At 38.6% G+C, this 13,471-nt stretch overlaps 1 protein-coding gene across 1 annotated transcript in view; it reads left to right on the top strand.

Annotated features, from left to right (window-relative positions):
- The window catches only part of LOC121089257 (protein piccolo-like), a 382,524-nt gene extending 369,554 nt beyond the window's left edge, over positions 1-12,970 (top strand). The window contains 3 exon segments of the mRNA XM_040596364.1: positions 2,930-3,064; positions 3,685-3,830; positions 7,831-12,970. Coding sequence (XP_040452298.1) covers positions 2,930-3,064; positions 3,685-3,830; positions 7,831-7,971 — 422 coding nt within the window. The 3' untranslated portion in view covers positions 7,972-12,970.
- The last annotated feature ends 501 nt before the right edge of the window (positions 12,971-13,471 follow it).

Below are 13,471 nucleotides of genomic sequence, written 5' to 3'. Positions count from 1 at the left end.
ATGCAGTCCTCGGGGTCATCCAGTCCCATGACAGCCTAAGCAACTTTATTTCTGTCATATCAGTCAAAGAACATGCATGTCCAGTGCAGCTCACTGTGCGCTCTCTCAACAGCTCATAGACAGTTGAGGATTAATACTCCCTCTCATCAGTGTATCTCTATTTCCATTTAAAGAAGTGCCTCCACAAAACAATGTACATTTGCTCTATTCTTACGCACCTGTCAAAGGAAAGATGTAAGGAACATATATGAGAAAGAGGGGGGAAAGCCAAGCAATGGAAAGAATTAGAATATCTTCAAAATTCTGCTAGGTTTTGAAGTGGTGATTTATTTTAGTGCAATGTTTCATAATGCTGGTGTTAAAGTTTTTTCACGGCATGCTGTGGGAGAAATGAAACAGTATGGAAGCACATGAGAGCTATCATGCTTCGTGGACTCACAGCTGGAGATCATTGTTTTCCCCATAAGGCTTAAATAGTGAAGCAGGATTGTTTGTCGTAAAGAGTATCTGGGGACACAGAACAGTCTACGGAAAGTTTCCAGATGCTGAGAAATGGTGCTGGGATTTTCAAACACATTCTAATTTACCAGAAGCATTTCTCCCTTTTTCTGGCTCACAGCATCACAGGTAGCATCCAACCTACCAGATCTCATTTTAGGCTGAATGCACATCAGTGAGAAAGAAGGTACTCAGGCAATCAAGAAAGAGGAGGTCTAACAACTGCTACAAACAGACCTTCTAGGACAGACAGGGAAGAAAGTAAGGTAAATAAGCCAAGCATATTTTCCAGAAAAGTTTGTGGCTAACTAAAGATTGCCTGAAACCAGGGGTCCTCAAACTTCTTAACCAGGGGGCCGGCGCATAGATGAAGCGGCAGGCAGTCATCTGCGGCTGCTTGGGTTCCCCCCCCAACCCCCGGCGGGGGGGGGCGGGGGGGGGGGGGGGGGGGGGTGTCTGTAAATACCGGCGGCCGGACTGAGGACCCTGGGGGGCCGTATCTGGCCCGTGGGCCATAGTTTGAGGACCCCTGCCTGAAACTAACATTAGGTTTGTGCTAAAACTGTCCATGCTGGGTTTTTTTCATGATCAAGCATTGTAGTCAGTGCAAGAATCAATATTGATCAAAAAGTCAGATTTATGCAATACCTATCAGGGATGTCACATCTTCATCAGTGGTTTCAGTAGTTTATACACAGGGCAGAGGTGGCATTATAATTTTTTCTTGTATCCCTTTCCAGTCATTCAAAATCCACATTTTAGCCAAACTAGACCCACTGGGCACTCAACGCTTTGCAGAAAAAGGGCATTTTAACAATTAATGAATAACAACAGGGACATTGTCGGCCTTTCCTTCTTTGATCCCTGCTACCGATGACCTTCACTGCTGCCATCACAAGATGAGAGCTCCATTCTCTTTGAATGAAACATACAGCAGAAAGCAAGATGCTATTAATACATGTTCAAACATGTATTAGACACGGTGAAATAATCACTTGCATCCTAACAGGTCCTCACCCACCTCACAAACTGCAGGTGAAACAGTGACCCAGCTGAAGCCCAACAGCAAATTTGTTATCGACTGGAACTATTTGGTTCCAGCTTCAGTTCGTGAGGAGGGGGGCCCAAGGTTGTAGCTGTGATTATTTGTTATTAGATTTTTACTCATGATCCCCAAAAATACTTTGAGTAGGAAAAACAATAGAATGCATAGTTGATTGCTCATGGACTTCTGTGAAACAACAGCTGGCATTTTTAGTGGGGATCTGGTTATACATTTGTGATACAAGTAAGTAATCTCTAAATGCCACTTGGTAACTTTCTACTCTTAAAGAGACAAGCTTCTCCAGATGTATCATAATTGTTTACTTCCTGCAGAATTGCTTTGCTCTTTACATCTTGGCACCGGCTTCTAGAATTTCCCGGTAATGCATTAAGTCTCCAGCCTGCTGGCACCAGAAACTAGGTAATAAAGACTTTCAGGGGCTTAACAGTTTGGTTTCTTTTTAACTAATATATAAAGAGAAGTGGAAGGTGAAATAATATTTTACAGTAGCAGGATAATAAATACAGAGGCACGACCCCTGTTATGACATGACGCTACTACAGACAGCATGAGCTGAGGGCATGGGCTCCACTTACAGCACCGCATGCATTGGGAAGATGTACCCCTGCTTTGTCTGCCTGGCTTCGGTAAAGCCTTTTGGGAGGAAAGGCAGGGGAAAGGCAGAACAGCTTTGCCTACATTTCGTTCTGTGCCTTTTCTCCATCTCTGGACTGATTTAGAGAGAAATCCATATGATGTAGGAGTAATGGTCCTGGATTTCTGCCCACACAAGAAGGAAAATCACCTTTACTTTTAAAGGTCACAGTGAGCACTTCCCTTTAAATCGTGTGAATGGTATTGTTCCATGTATATAAGAAGGTAAAATGAAATGCTAACTTCACTAAAGTCTTAATTCATTGCCTTTCAGAATCTTACTTTTTAACATTCTTTGAATGTTCTCCTTTCCACCCCATCCCACCCCCACCCCCCCTTCATTTTTTAAATGAGATAACTTCAGGATCTTGTAGTAAAGGTTTCTGAAAAGGTGCACTTAGTAACCATTACATGACTTGTAATGACTCCTGGAGAAATTTGTATTCTTGGGAAAAAAGGTCCTCTGAAGCAAATACATTCTGAAGCATATAACCTAGTTACACAAGTGTATGTCACATATATACCATTTGTTCATCTAAGCAATACATTATCCTTATACTCCTCAGTAAAAACTATATGCTGCCTTAAAAAAAAAAAAAAAAAAAAAAAAAAGACCAAACTCACCCCACCAAACTAAAAAAAAATAAAATGGAAACCTACTTTTTTCCAATTTAGAAAGATACATTCAGATTCCTTTAACATTAATGAGGGTTGCTTTTTCTGCTTTTCCAGGTAAAACACAGGTTATGGGTGAAATCAAGATTGCATTAAAGAAGGAAATGAAGACAGATGGAGAACAGCTGATAGTAGAAATCCTTCAGTGCAGAAATATCACATACAAATTTAAATCTCCAGATCATCTACCAGGTATCACACAGCAACCAGCTTCATGATACTTTAAAAACACGAAGTAGGATGTATCTCAAGTCATTTAAAATCACCACTAAAATGAGAGAGAACATTGCTTCTTAATCAGAATTACATAATCTATAGGATTCTTTCTGAAGTTCTTTTTTTCTCCTGTAAGCAACTTCAATGGAAGTAAAAACATTTGGTAGAAACAAATCAGCTCTCAGAAGTTAATCCTTCTTTTAATTTACTTCTTGTTGTTAAAAATTAATCCTTTTTTAAGTTTAATAAAAATTACAACTTCCTAGGTTATTAAAGAACAATTATATCCAGTGAAAGATTATATTTTGGCATAAAAGTTTTTTTAAAATTAAAACCTCATGTGAACAATAGTATTTTCAGATATACATAAAGACATCAGGTATTTGTTCCTTTAATGACAGCATTATAAGCACACAATAATTCCCCTGGATTTGGCAGGGTGATTCCATTTGTACACTATGTGAACGAGAACAGATTATGATTCTGTAAAGCACCATGCTCTATTTCTTCACAACACTTCCCCTCTGTTGAAGTCATTAGCAACAACAATTATTTTAAAGCTTCTGTATTTAACTCATTGAACTATTTTTCCCCAGACCTGTATGTGAAGCTGTATGTTGTCAATATCTCTACCCAAAAGAGAATAATTAAGAAGAAAACCAGGGTATGCAGGCATGACCGAGAGCCTTCATTCAATGAAACGTTTAGATTTAGCTTGAGTCCTGCTGGGCATTCTCTTCAGGTAATTCTGTGTTTTATTAAAACCTAATTTTGGATGTTGTCCATGCTGTGCTGTGGGCATTTGAGATCGATCTTCTACCCCAGTTGTTTGCTGGAAAGAGAAAATTACAAAGATAATAACAAAATTACATAATAATGGAAATATCAGGTTGAAGGAGACTTTAAAAGATGGTTTCATCCATCACCCCAGACTGGCAAAGAGTATTTATAGACCTTGATCGAAAGTTTTATGCTTGATCTGTTCTTAAAAACCCATAGAGAAGGAAGTTACGCATGCCTTCCAAAAATGCTTTTCTATGTATTTAGAAAGCTTAGTGCAATATCTGACTTAAATATGCCATATATTTAAATTAAGTTTACTTATCCTTAAGTATCCTTACAAAGCACAGAGGAAAACTATTCTGCTTCTTTTTCATAAAAAAAACTTGCACACTGAAAGGTTGCTACCATATCTCTCCTTTCCATTTTTCCAGGCTAGTAAACCAAATTTCTTTGACATGTTCCACTGCCTAAATGTCTAATCATGTTATCATTCTCTCCGGTTCTTCAACTTTAAAAGCTGTGGTGCCTAGAATTAGACACAATAGTCGTAATCTCAGACATGGCAGAATTACTGATAATTCCAAGTCAAATATTCTTGGTGTACATTTGTAAAGGAGATGATAGGATTTTCAGTCTGTGGATGAATGATGTGTGGAACTGATTTTGGAACAGTCCCTCTCCTGTGATTTGGTTGCTTAGACAGATTTGATCATTTGGTCAGATTTGCTTTTTTAGATAGGTAGCATTCACTTTACCTACCTTCATTTACTTTCACATGGGTCAATAACTGATGTAAACCAGATATTCAGGCTTCCTCTAGTCAGTGGAGAGGGATGGACAATTCCAGGGGCATCTGCATACTAACCTTAAAAGTAAGTGGGAGGAAATGTTGGGCATATCAGCATCCACTTAGTGTAGCTCTGAATCTGGAAGACCAATGTAAACAAGCCAGCTACATTTTGGTGACTACAGTAAATGGGAATATATAAGTGCCTATGTTAGGCTTATTGGTTGTATCATTAACATTAAAGCCAAAATGGACGCTGTTTATGAAATGAGGTCAACAAAAATAGATACTCTTTTTCCTGTGTTAAGGTGTCCTAACATCTTTATTGATTCAACAGACTCAGTAAAAGACTATTTAAGATGTTGTATTACCTGGGGAAATCCAGAGTGGTCAGTAAAGTCTTGCCAGAGTTTAAGAGCTAAAATTCCTGTAAAAACTTTAGTTCCAATGGTGGTTTGAAGAGGAAACCATAAGGGGTGAGTAGACCAGTAAAGAAAAACCAACAGAGTCATATGGAAAACTAAGCTATCAAGCTGACAAGGAGGGGGATAGTGAAGGAGGTAACCACAGGAACAGTCGGACTTAGACTTGGCAACATTTCCTTAGAAACTCTGTGATATGAGCTGGTGCTACATACCTGAGAGAATGAAGGCTGTAAAAGTAGCAAGGAACAAGTTTAAAACAAACAAAACTTGTTTCTTCTTCACACCACTCAGAGTTTGAGCTGTAAAATTCATTGCCATAATGTATTTGGGATGCTAAGTATCTTTATGGAAAAAGTAACTGGAGAAAATGATGGGACAAATTCTTGGGCAAAATACCTCCTAATCTGTTAAATAGAAACACACCACTTGTGTGTCAGGAAGTCAATGGTGCACAGATCATAGCAGGTATTTTGGGTAAGTGTCACTACATGATTGTCCTGTTCTTACATTCCACCTTAAACGCTGCTCTATATACTTTTGGAAGCAGAGTATTTTCTTGTTGAGATTTTTGATCTGACACAGTACCTCTGTTTTTATATGACCTTCATGCTTATCAGTCAGATTGTTCCTATGGCAAAGCATGAAGCTGGCTGATTTGAGTGCTGAATCTGAGTGCTGAACATTTAGGGCCAAAGAGATGGACACTGTCAAAAGGGATTTCAGGGAGAGGGAAAAGAAATAAAACCAGAATGTACAGAACAAAAATGGAATTGGGACATTAAGGAAGGCAAAAAGATCAGAGGTAAAGTAAGATAAGATCAAACATGGTAATCCTAGAAGGAACATTGATAGAATTTTTTCTGTCCCCAAACTGTTGCTGTGTCAGAATGAAAACATCCTGCAGAAAACATTTTGATAGGTTTCAGACAGGCATTTGCCTCAGTCCCTGGCAGCTTGCTTGCTCACCTCCCGGATTTCCCTCTTCCCTGGCAACCCACCTGGGACCTTTCTGGAAAACACTAAGCTCCTGGCTCCTTTGCCTTGTTCCCTAGCTGGCTCCTGGCTGACTGGCTGGCTTCTATTAGAAATACATTATGTCCTATGTGAGTGTGATCAGAAAATCCCAGAAGAATGTTTTTCACAGATGTTCTTGTTTGGCTTGTCAGAGTCTGGGCTGACTATTTCTTTAGGAAACACTGAACCAAGCGACCTAGAAAGCCACCAGCAGTGGAGGAAGGCTGCCTGTTTTTCCCAAGGACAGTCCTTCTGATGAGTGGAGCTCCCTAACAGCTCAGTGCCTAAGAGTCATTTAGTCTTGCATCCTCAAACCTGTTGAATAAGGCATATGTAGGTGTCTAAGCTGTCTTTGCACATAGCTTACTTGCAAAATCAGCCAGAGAACTGGGAAGCTCATCCAGGAAAATTATTGCAAATTTCTTCCCTTTTTTTACTTTTTTTTTTTTTTTATTATTTCCATTGTAATGTAAAATTTGCATTTTTTACTTTGTTTCCGAAATCAGAACGGAAAATTTTCAACAATGTTGGAGTTCTTGATTACTGGGAACACTAGTTCTTCTACAGTTCTGTTATGTGTCTACTGTTGTATGGTCTTTTCTAGCATGTCAGTGGAGTACAAAATCCTTGAGTTCTGCCATCCTTCTGTTATCCTTGATCATTGAAACCAAGCAACAAAATGCCCTGTTTTCTCTCCTGCTGGCTCACATGGATGGTGACAGCCTCCTACTGTTATCAGTCACATCCCTCGCTCATTGCTGGAGGTCTACTCTGTGACTGTGAACATTGCAAACCTGCTGCTAATCCTAGCATGGAAATGCTATTTTTCATGAGTTCTTTTTCTTTTTGAAAAACTTAGGAAGTTGATAAAAAAGAAAGGAAGCACTGAGCTTGTTAATTCAGTTAATAATTAAGAAATGCCAAATTTTATCTGAATGTGTGACTATAAATCACGCCCTGAAATACATACATTATCAAAAATGTTTCTTCCAGAAACGTGTAGAATGAACTTACAGATCCACAGAATTAATCAAGTTCTTCAGCTTGCATGGCACAAAGCTCCTCAGCTGGAAAATGTGTCTGTAGGTTAAATGAGGGAGAGCCTTGAACACCCCGCCTGCATGGCTCACCTCAGTGCCGGGGCGATTCCTTGCCCTTCCCACTCTCCCTGGCTGGGCAAGCAGGAGCAATAAGACCAGACACAATACTGTGGCTCGTGGCAGAGCCATAGCAGGAGTGAGACTCCAGACTGACTCTACATTTTTAGTTAGACTGCCGCTTGCTGAGGTCAGAAACCAGAACTCTGGGCTTTCTCACACACTAGCCTGCCCGGAGTTACAGCCCCTATGCCCAGCACCCTCTGACTTCCACACACTGAAAATGAACCGGGACCTCACCTGCATCAAGCTTCACCTTGTAACTTCAAACTTGACCTTGTGTTTGTTTTTGGTAGCCAGCAGGCGAACAAATTACCCACTAAAGTTCAAGACTGTAATCTTCTAGTTGCTACATCCCCTGACAATAAAAGAGAGGAGGGGGCAGGTTCAATTTTCACAGGGCTTGCTTTCCCTTGTGAAAGTGACTCTGTAGAAAGGGTTGCACTCGTTCTTTCTTTTCTCTTCCGTGAGTAACAAATCAGAGCTCAACATTTCTGAGTCTTTCATGTTTGCTAGCATATGCGGTATGTTAATATGCACGTTGGTAATTATTTATTATTATCATTATTTTCCCAGATTCTGCTTGTCTCCAATGGAGGAAAGTTTATGAAAAAGACACTGATTGGGGAAGCTTATATCTGGCTTGACAAAGTGGATCTAAGGAAAAGAATAGTAAACTGGCACAAACTGTTGGTCAGCTCCACACAAACACACTGAGCAGAGCTATCTGCTTAGGGCACAAAACCTGCAGAGTCTGCTATAAACAGCATCCCTCCAAGACTATAGTTTGATATCATTGTGTTTAGCTAGTCTTTCAGAATACAAAGTAGAAAAGAGCAGTCTCTGGGCTACATAGCACACTTAAATGAGGGCTAGTAGACTTGTTTTGCTGCAAAAGACAGCAAAAGTAAAAGAAAACCTGGGCCCAGAAGCTGAAGTGAGGCTGTTTGAAACGAAGACTGATACGGGGGCTCCGTGTTATTGGACTCTGTGAAGAGAGTAACTGTGAAGGAAATAACGAAGGCTGGAAGGCAGGTGTTCCCGTAGAGTTCAGCTGCAGCTGGAGGTAGTGCGATGGAAAGAGGAGTCTGGTTTTCTGTGCAATCAGAAGGAGATCATTTTATGCAAAAGCACCTAGGGTGATTGACTTTCCAAATCTCACTTATCAGAAGTGCAAAACTTGTTTCTCTGCACCTTAGGATCTCTGATAAATTGCTGTAGTGAGATTATGCCACTTGACACAAACTGCAAGTCGTTTGCCAGAGTGGTAATGTTGTTTTACATTAGTTTTTTTCCTTCTTCCTTTTTCCTTCAAAAACTATACCGTGGAAAATCAGATCTGATTGTTTCATTTGTTTCTGTGTGTTAACAATGAATATAAACCACTGTCCTAGAATGTAATGGACAAAACTATACTAATAGTCTATAATTTTGGATGTGGTTTTAAAGACAAAGAAAGGACAGGATGCCAACTGCACTACATCAGGAAGAAAAAATGCTGTTTCGATGTCAGTGACACTGTACTTCACCCTATCCTTTGAATCAGCAGTTTTAAAAAAAAGTTTGGAATTGAAGAGACTTAAGCACTGGGACTAACAAAATCATTTCAGCTAGTCCTTCCTTTTTTCAGCAACCAGTCTTACTCTGAAACTCTACCGAGATGATGAATTCTAGGCTATTTGGTGGGCACTTTGGAGCAGTAGACCCACTGTGCTAACCAACCTGCTTGGTGCAGGGCTCTGTATCAACACTAGTGCTGCACTCAAAATCTAAGGGGAAGGGACAGCAGGGAGGGTACTGCCGGGGTGCTGTTGCATTAGAGATAATTGGAAATATCCTCTTGCTGTCTCAGGTGAATGTCTGAGTATAATCCGCTCAACATCACGGCTTCTCAGTTAAGAAAGAATTAAATCCGAAGGTACTTGAAACCTTTAAGACTGTGTCAGCACTTCCACGCCTGAAGTCCCACTGCCCGGGGCTCGAAGCTGAGCAGTTAGCTCACCTGGGAAGGCACTGCTGCCTGGGATGGCTTAGGCTGGTGGTTGTATTTTGCCTTGTATCAGTTTTGGGGAAGAAGGGAGAGCTTTTTCTCCCATTCCTAAAAGCATAGTAGTTTCTTTAAAAAACAAGAATCAATACGATACTAACTCCCAAGTTACTCAGAAGTCATTTAATATTTCATAGCTTCATTAAAGAGTAGTTTCCCTGGAAATATTACCTCATGACCTTTGCATATTTAAAAAGAAAATGACCAAGCTTCTGCACTTCAGATGTTTATTTTTCTTGCCCAATAATGACTTTTCAAAAATTATTTAATGTCCACCTTCTTACATTTTCTGAATATACATAGTACACTTCCACAGGCTGTGCAAGACCAACTGAAAATATTCTTCTGGAAAATAATATATGCTTGAAAAAAAAGGGAGAAATAAGGCTCAGTTTATTCAGAAGATGGACTGACCATGAAAAAGCTACACCATTTAATCTGGCGACACTTCCCACATACAGTTTTTGATTTAACTTTGTGAATTTAGCAGTGTGGAAAAAGAATTTGAGAAGGAACACACAGAAGATATTAATACTGTACACACAAAGGAAACTCCTGTTAAGGTATTGATAACCTGTTGGCAGCCTGCTTAACTTGCAAGCAGAGCAATCTTATCAAAATCTTATTAGCTATCTTAAAAACACAACATCACTGACAGTGGAAGTAGGATGTGTGCTTTGATGAATTTTATGCTTTCACCGGTATATGTATACCCTACCTCTCATATATTTTAAAAACAGTCCTCTGGAGTTATTGTAAACATCCTATATGTTTTGATGTTGTGTGATGTTTTTATAAGACAACAAATACTTCAAAGAAAAAAATCCCCAACTGAACCAAAAAATCCTACGTGGATATATTAGACATATGTGTTGCTCTTTTGGTGGGTTATTTTGCATTCCTGATGGCTATAGTATATTCTTTCTTTGAAAAAAAGAAAAAAGAAAAAAAAAAAAGTCCAGTTTCAATTACTGTGTGAAGTACAAGCCATGAGGTGTGCAATTTTGTGCAAACTGCCGGTAATTTTGTTTTTGCTAAGATTTATTATGAAGACAGCAAGTCACGCTGGTAGTTGCTATGGAGATTTCCAGCAGGAACAAGCACTATCTGGCTGCCTGACTGGGAAGCCTGTAATCATCACTCCTGATTGAGAAAGCAGACAGGCGTGCTTTGCTCTCACACACATAAAAATGTGGCCAATATTTTGTAAAATACTTTGTGTTGGGCGGTATAGCTGCGGCTGTATGGAGCAGCTACCTTTGTGGTGTAATCAGCTGTCGGCAAGGGTTTAATTCAAGCATCTTTGATTCTCTGAACAACACGCAAAATGTTTCTGCACGTTGAAATGGCAGTTTTGGACTCCTGTTGTGAAACGCAAAGAGTAGAGTTTGTCAGGAGCGCAGCACTGCCTTGGCCAGCTGCAACAAGGCCAGGGCTCCTTTGGTGTCACCCAGGGTGGGCTAGCGACAGACCTGGGCCCAGCACACTCCCTCTTTTCTGAGGCAGCATCATTCAGAGGTCAAAGGATGCTTTCAAAGTGTGCCAAGTTCCTTTTTTTGACCAAATTTCTAGGTTGTACTGGAATCACTCTATGCAACACAGATTCATGTTTGAATGCATTTTTTTCTTTTTCTTTTTCTTTTTTTTTTCTTGTTTTATGAATGAAGTCAGGAAAAACTCTCTTGTGACAATGTTTTTTAAAAAATAATCAAACAAGGACTATTAGTATTTTTTTACTTTTTTGTATATATCTCAGTATATTTTTTTCACTGTTTTCTCATTGATTTTTGTTTCTTTTACCTGGCCAAAAGTGCTTAGATGTGGCAACAGCTTTTATAATTTCTGAGTGATTGCTTGTTAATGAGTTCACACATACCTACAATTGCTTTGAAAACACATATTGCAGGAAGGCAATAGCAGAAGTATTTTAACTTTTTTTATTCATAAATCTGCTGAGTCAACAGAGATTGAAGCCGTTTCTTTGTTCAAGGCCTTGTATAGTGGAAACAAGCTGAAAAACGAGCAAAAGCACAGTGTTGTGTGTTTACAAATGACAGGGATTTCTAACATTATCATTATTATTATTATGCATACAATAAGCAGCAAACAGCCACTTTTTTTTTTTCAGGTTAAAACTAGACATGAGAGTTTCTGTGATGAATGTTGAGCTAGTTCCTTATCATTACACTTTAAAGGGATAGTATCCAGAGGCGATGAATGCTGCTTCTTCGTTATTAACCATGTTTTTACATTACATGGATCCTGTGTGGAAGAAACCAAAACCCAACCCAAACCAGCTGAAGTCAATAACAACCAATCTGTTGACTTAAACTGGCTTGAAATCAAGACCTAGGAAATATTTGATTCATTTTTTTCTGGATGCTGGGTGTTTGCATGGTTAGGTTGTGGGGTATGGTAGCTGGTAACCAGCTGATATTGATTCTTACTTTGAGGATGATTATGAAGAAAAAGAAGACATCTATTACATTGTAAGCTAGTGTGTGCCCAATAGAGATTATTTAATTAGGATTTAGTTTCATGGAGATATCATAAAGATGTTAATAGTATTTTTTTAAATTATTATTTGAATCATAACTGACACTATTTTTAAGTACTTTATTTTGATTGCTACAGTGTTGAATGTCCCAGATTTCATTATTTAAGTATATATCTAGATATGTACATACCTATGTGAATAACAGAGAAAGTTTGCATTTGTGTGAGTGTAAGTTATAAAGGTAATGAAACAGAGAGGAAATTTAGTGTAAGTATCCACCTACATTATATTTAAACCATAGTCCTACACGCCTTGTGAATTTTTGGTACACCTGGCATGTAGGATCAGTTGCTCTTTATGAATACATGTTGCCTTTAGAAGGAAAATAGAAGGAATAAATGAAACCGGATACTCTCTCTTTAAATCATAAGAAGCATTTTAATGTTTTCTATATGTTCCATTTTATTATTTTGAAAAGATTAATAGGTAAATATATTGATGAGCTCAAAAAAATATAATATATATAGATATCCATTACTTAAATAGATGATTTGAGCAAAAGCCGTTTTCTTAATTTGTTACCCTGTAAATAAGTATACATTTTTGTAAAACAAACAGTTTAAATTATTAACTCCATCTGACATCCAAGCATGTGAATGTGTTCTTATTTGACTGTGTCTTATAGATGTTCAGTGACGTGCTCAGGTGCTCCACAATGGCTGACTAACATGTGCTGTCATGCTACGGACAACGTGTACAGCATACCCAATGTTTAAAAAAATCCAAAAATACCAAAAAACCCACAAAAATAATAAAAAAAAAGATTAATCCTTGGAGAAATGTAATGTTTCCACAGTGAATGTTGCATGCATAGGTGGTGGTTTGTTGATGCTCATTTTGGTTTGAATTTCTTTTAATTTTGATTTTGCTTCCAGATTCATCAGGAAAAAAAAATACAGATTTGTTCTAAAAGTTGTAAAAACTGGGAAAAAAAAAAAAAAAGCAGTATGGGAATTGTATAAAAATGCTTGTAAATCTGTCTCAGTTTTCACTTTATGTATAAATCCATGTCATGGTTTTGTGATTGTATACAGGATGTATCTTGAGAACTTATGCAAATTGTGCTCTATAAAGGCTGTTATCCCAGTCTGAGAAATAAATATTTAAAATATCTGGTTTGGTTTCTTTTCCATAATTAGCACAAAAATCTATTTTGCTGGTTCAAATCTCCCATTTGTTGACCACAGTGGTTTTATTGTAACGCTGTACACACTGCCCATTTTCATGTGTCCTATTTCAGCATTAGCACAACTCCCAGGGTACCAGTAACATCCCACATTTCAGTTTGAAATGAGGAACAGTTGGTTCATCGCAACTTTTCTTCAAACAAGTCAGAACCAGAATCCACATGCAACTTGTTGATATCTTCACCCAGATTCGTCTCTGACATCCCATATACTTGTTGATACTTTCACATGGATTCATCTCTGACATCCCATATAGAGAACAAAAAAATGCGCACACATCAGCACAGTTTAGGAATGTACAAGGTTTTGTCTTCTCACTGTGAAGAAAATAAAATTGAAAATGTAGCCTAACTCTGTACCCTTCAGGTTCCTGATGAAGGCAGGATCAGAAAGCACCTGAGAAACCCTAAAGGGATTTTCTGTCTC

Source organism: Falco naumanni, chromosome 5, assembly GCF_017639655.2.
Source record: "Falco naumanni isolate bFalNau1 chromosome 5, bFalNau1.pat, whole genome shotgun sequence".
Taxonomy (NCBI): Eukaryota; Metazoa; Chordata; class Aves; order Falconiformes; family Falconidae; genus Falco; species Falco naumanni.
This window is presented reverse-complemented; position numbering and strand designations above follow the sequence as displayed.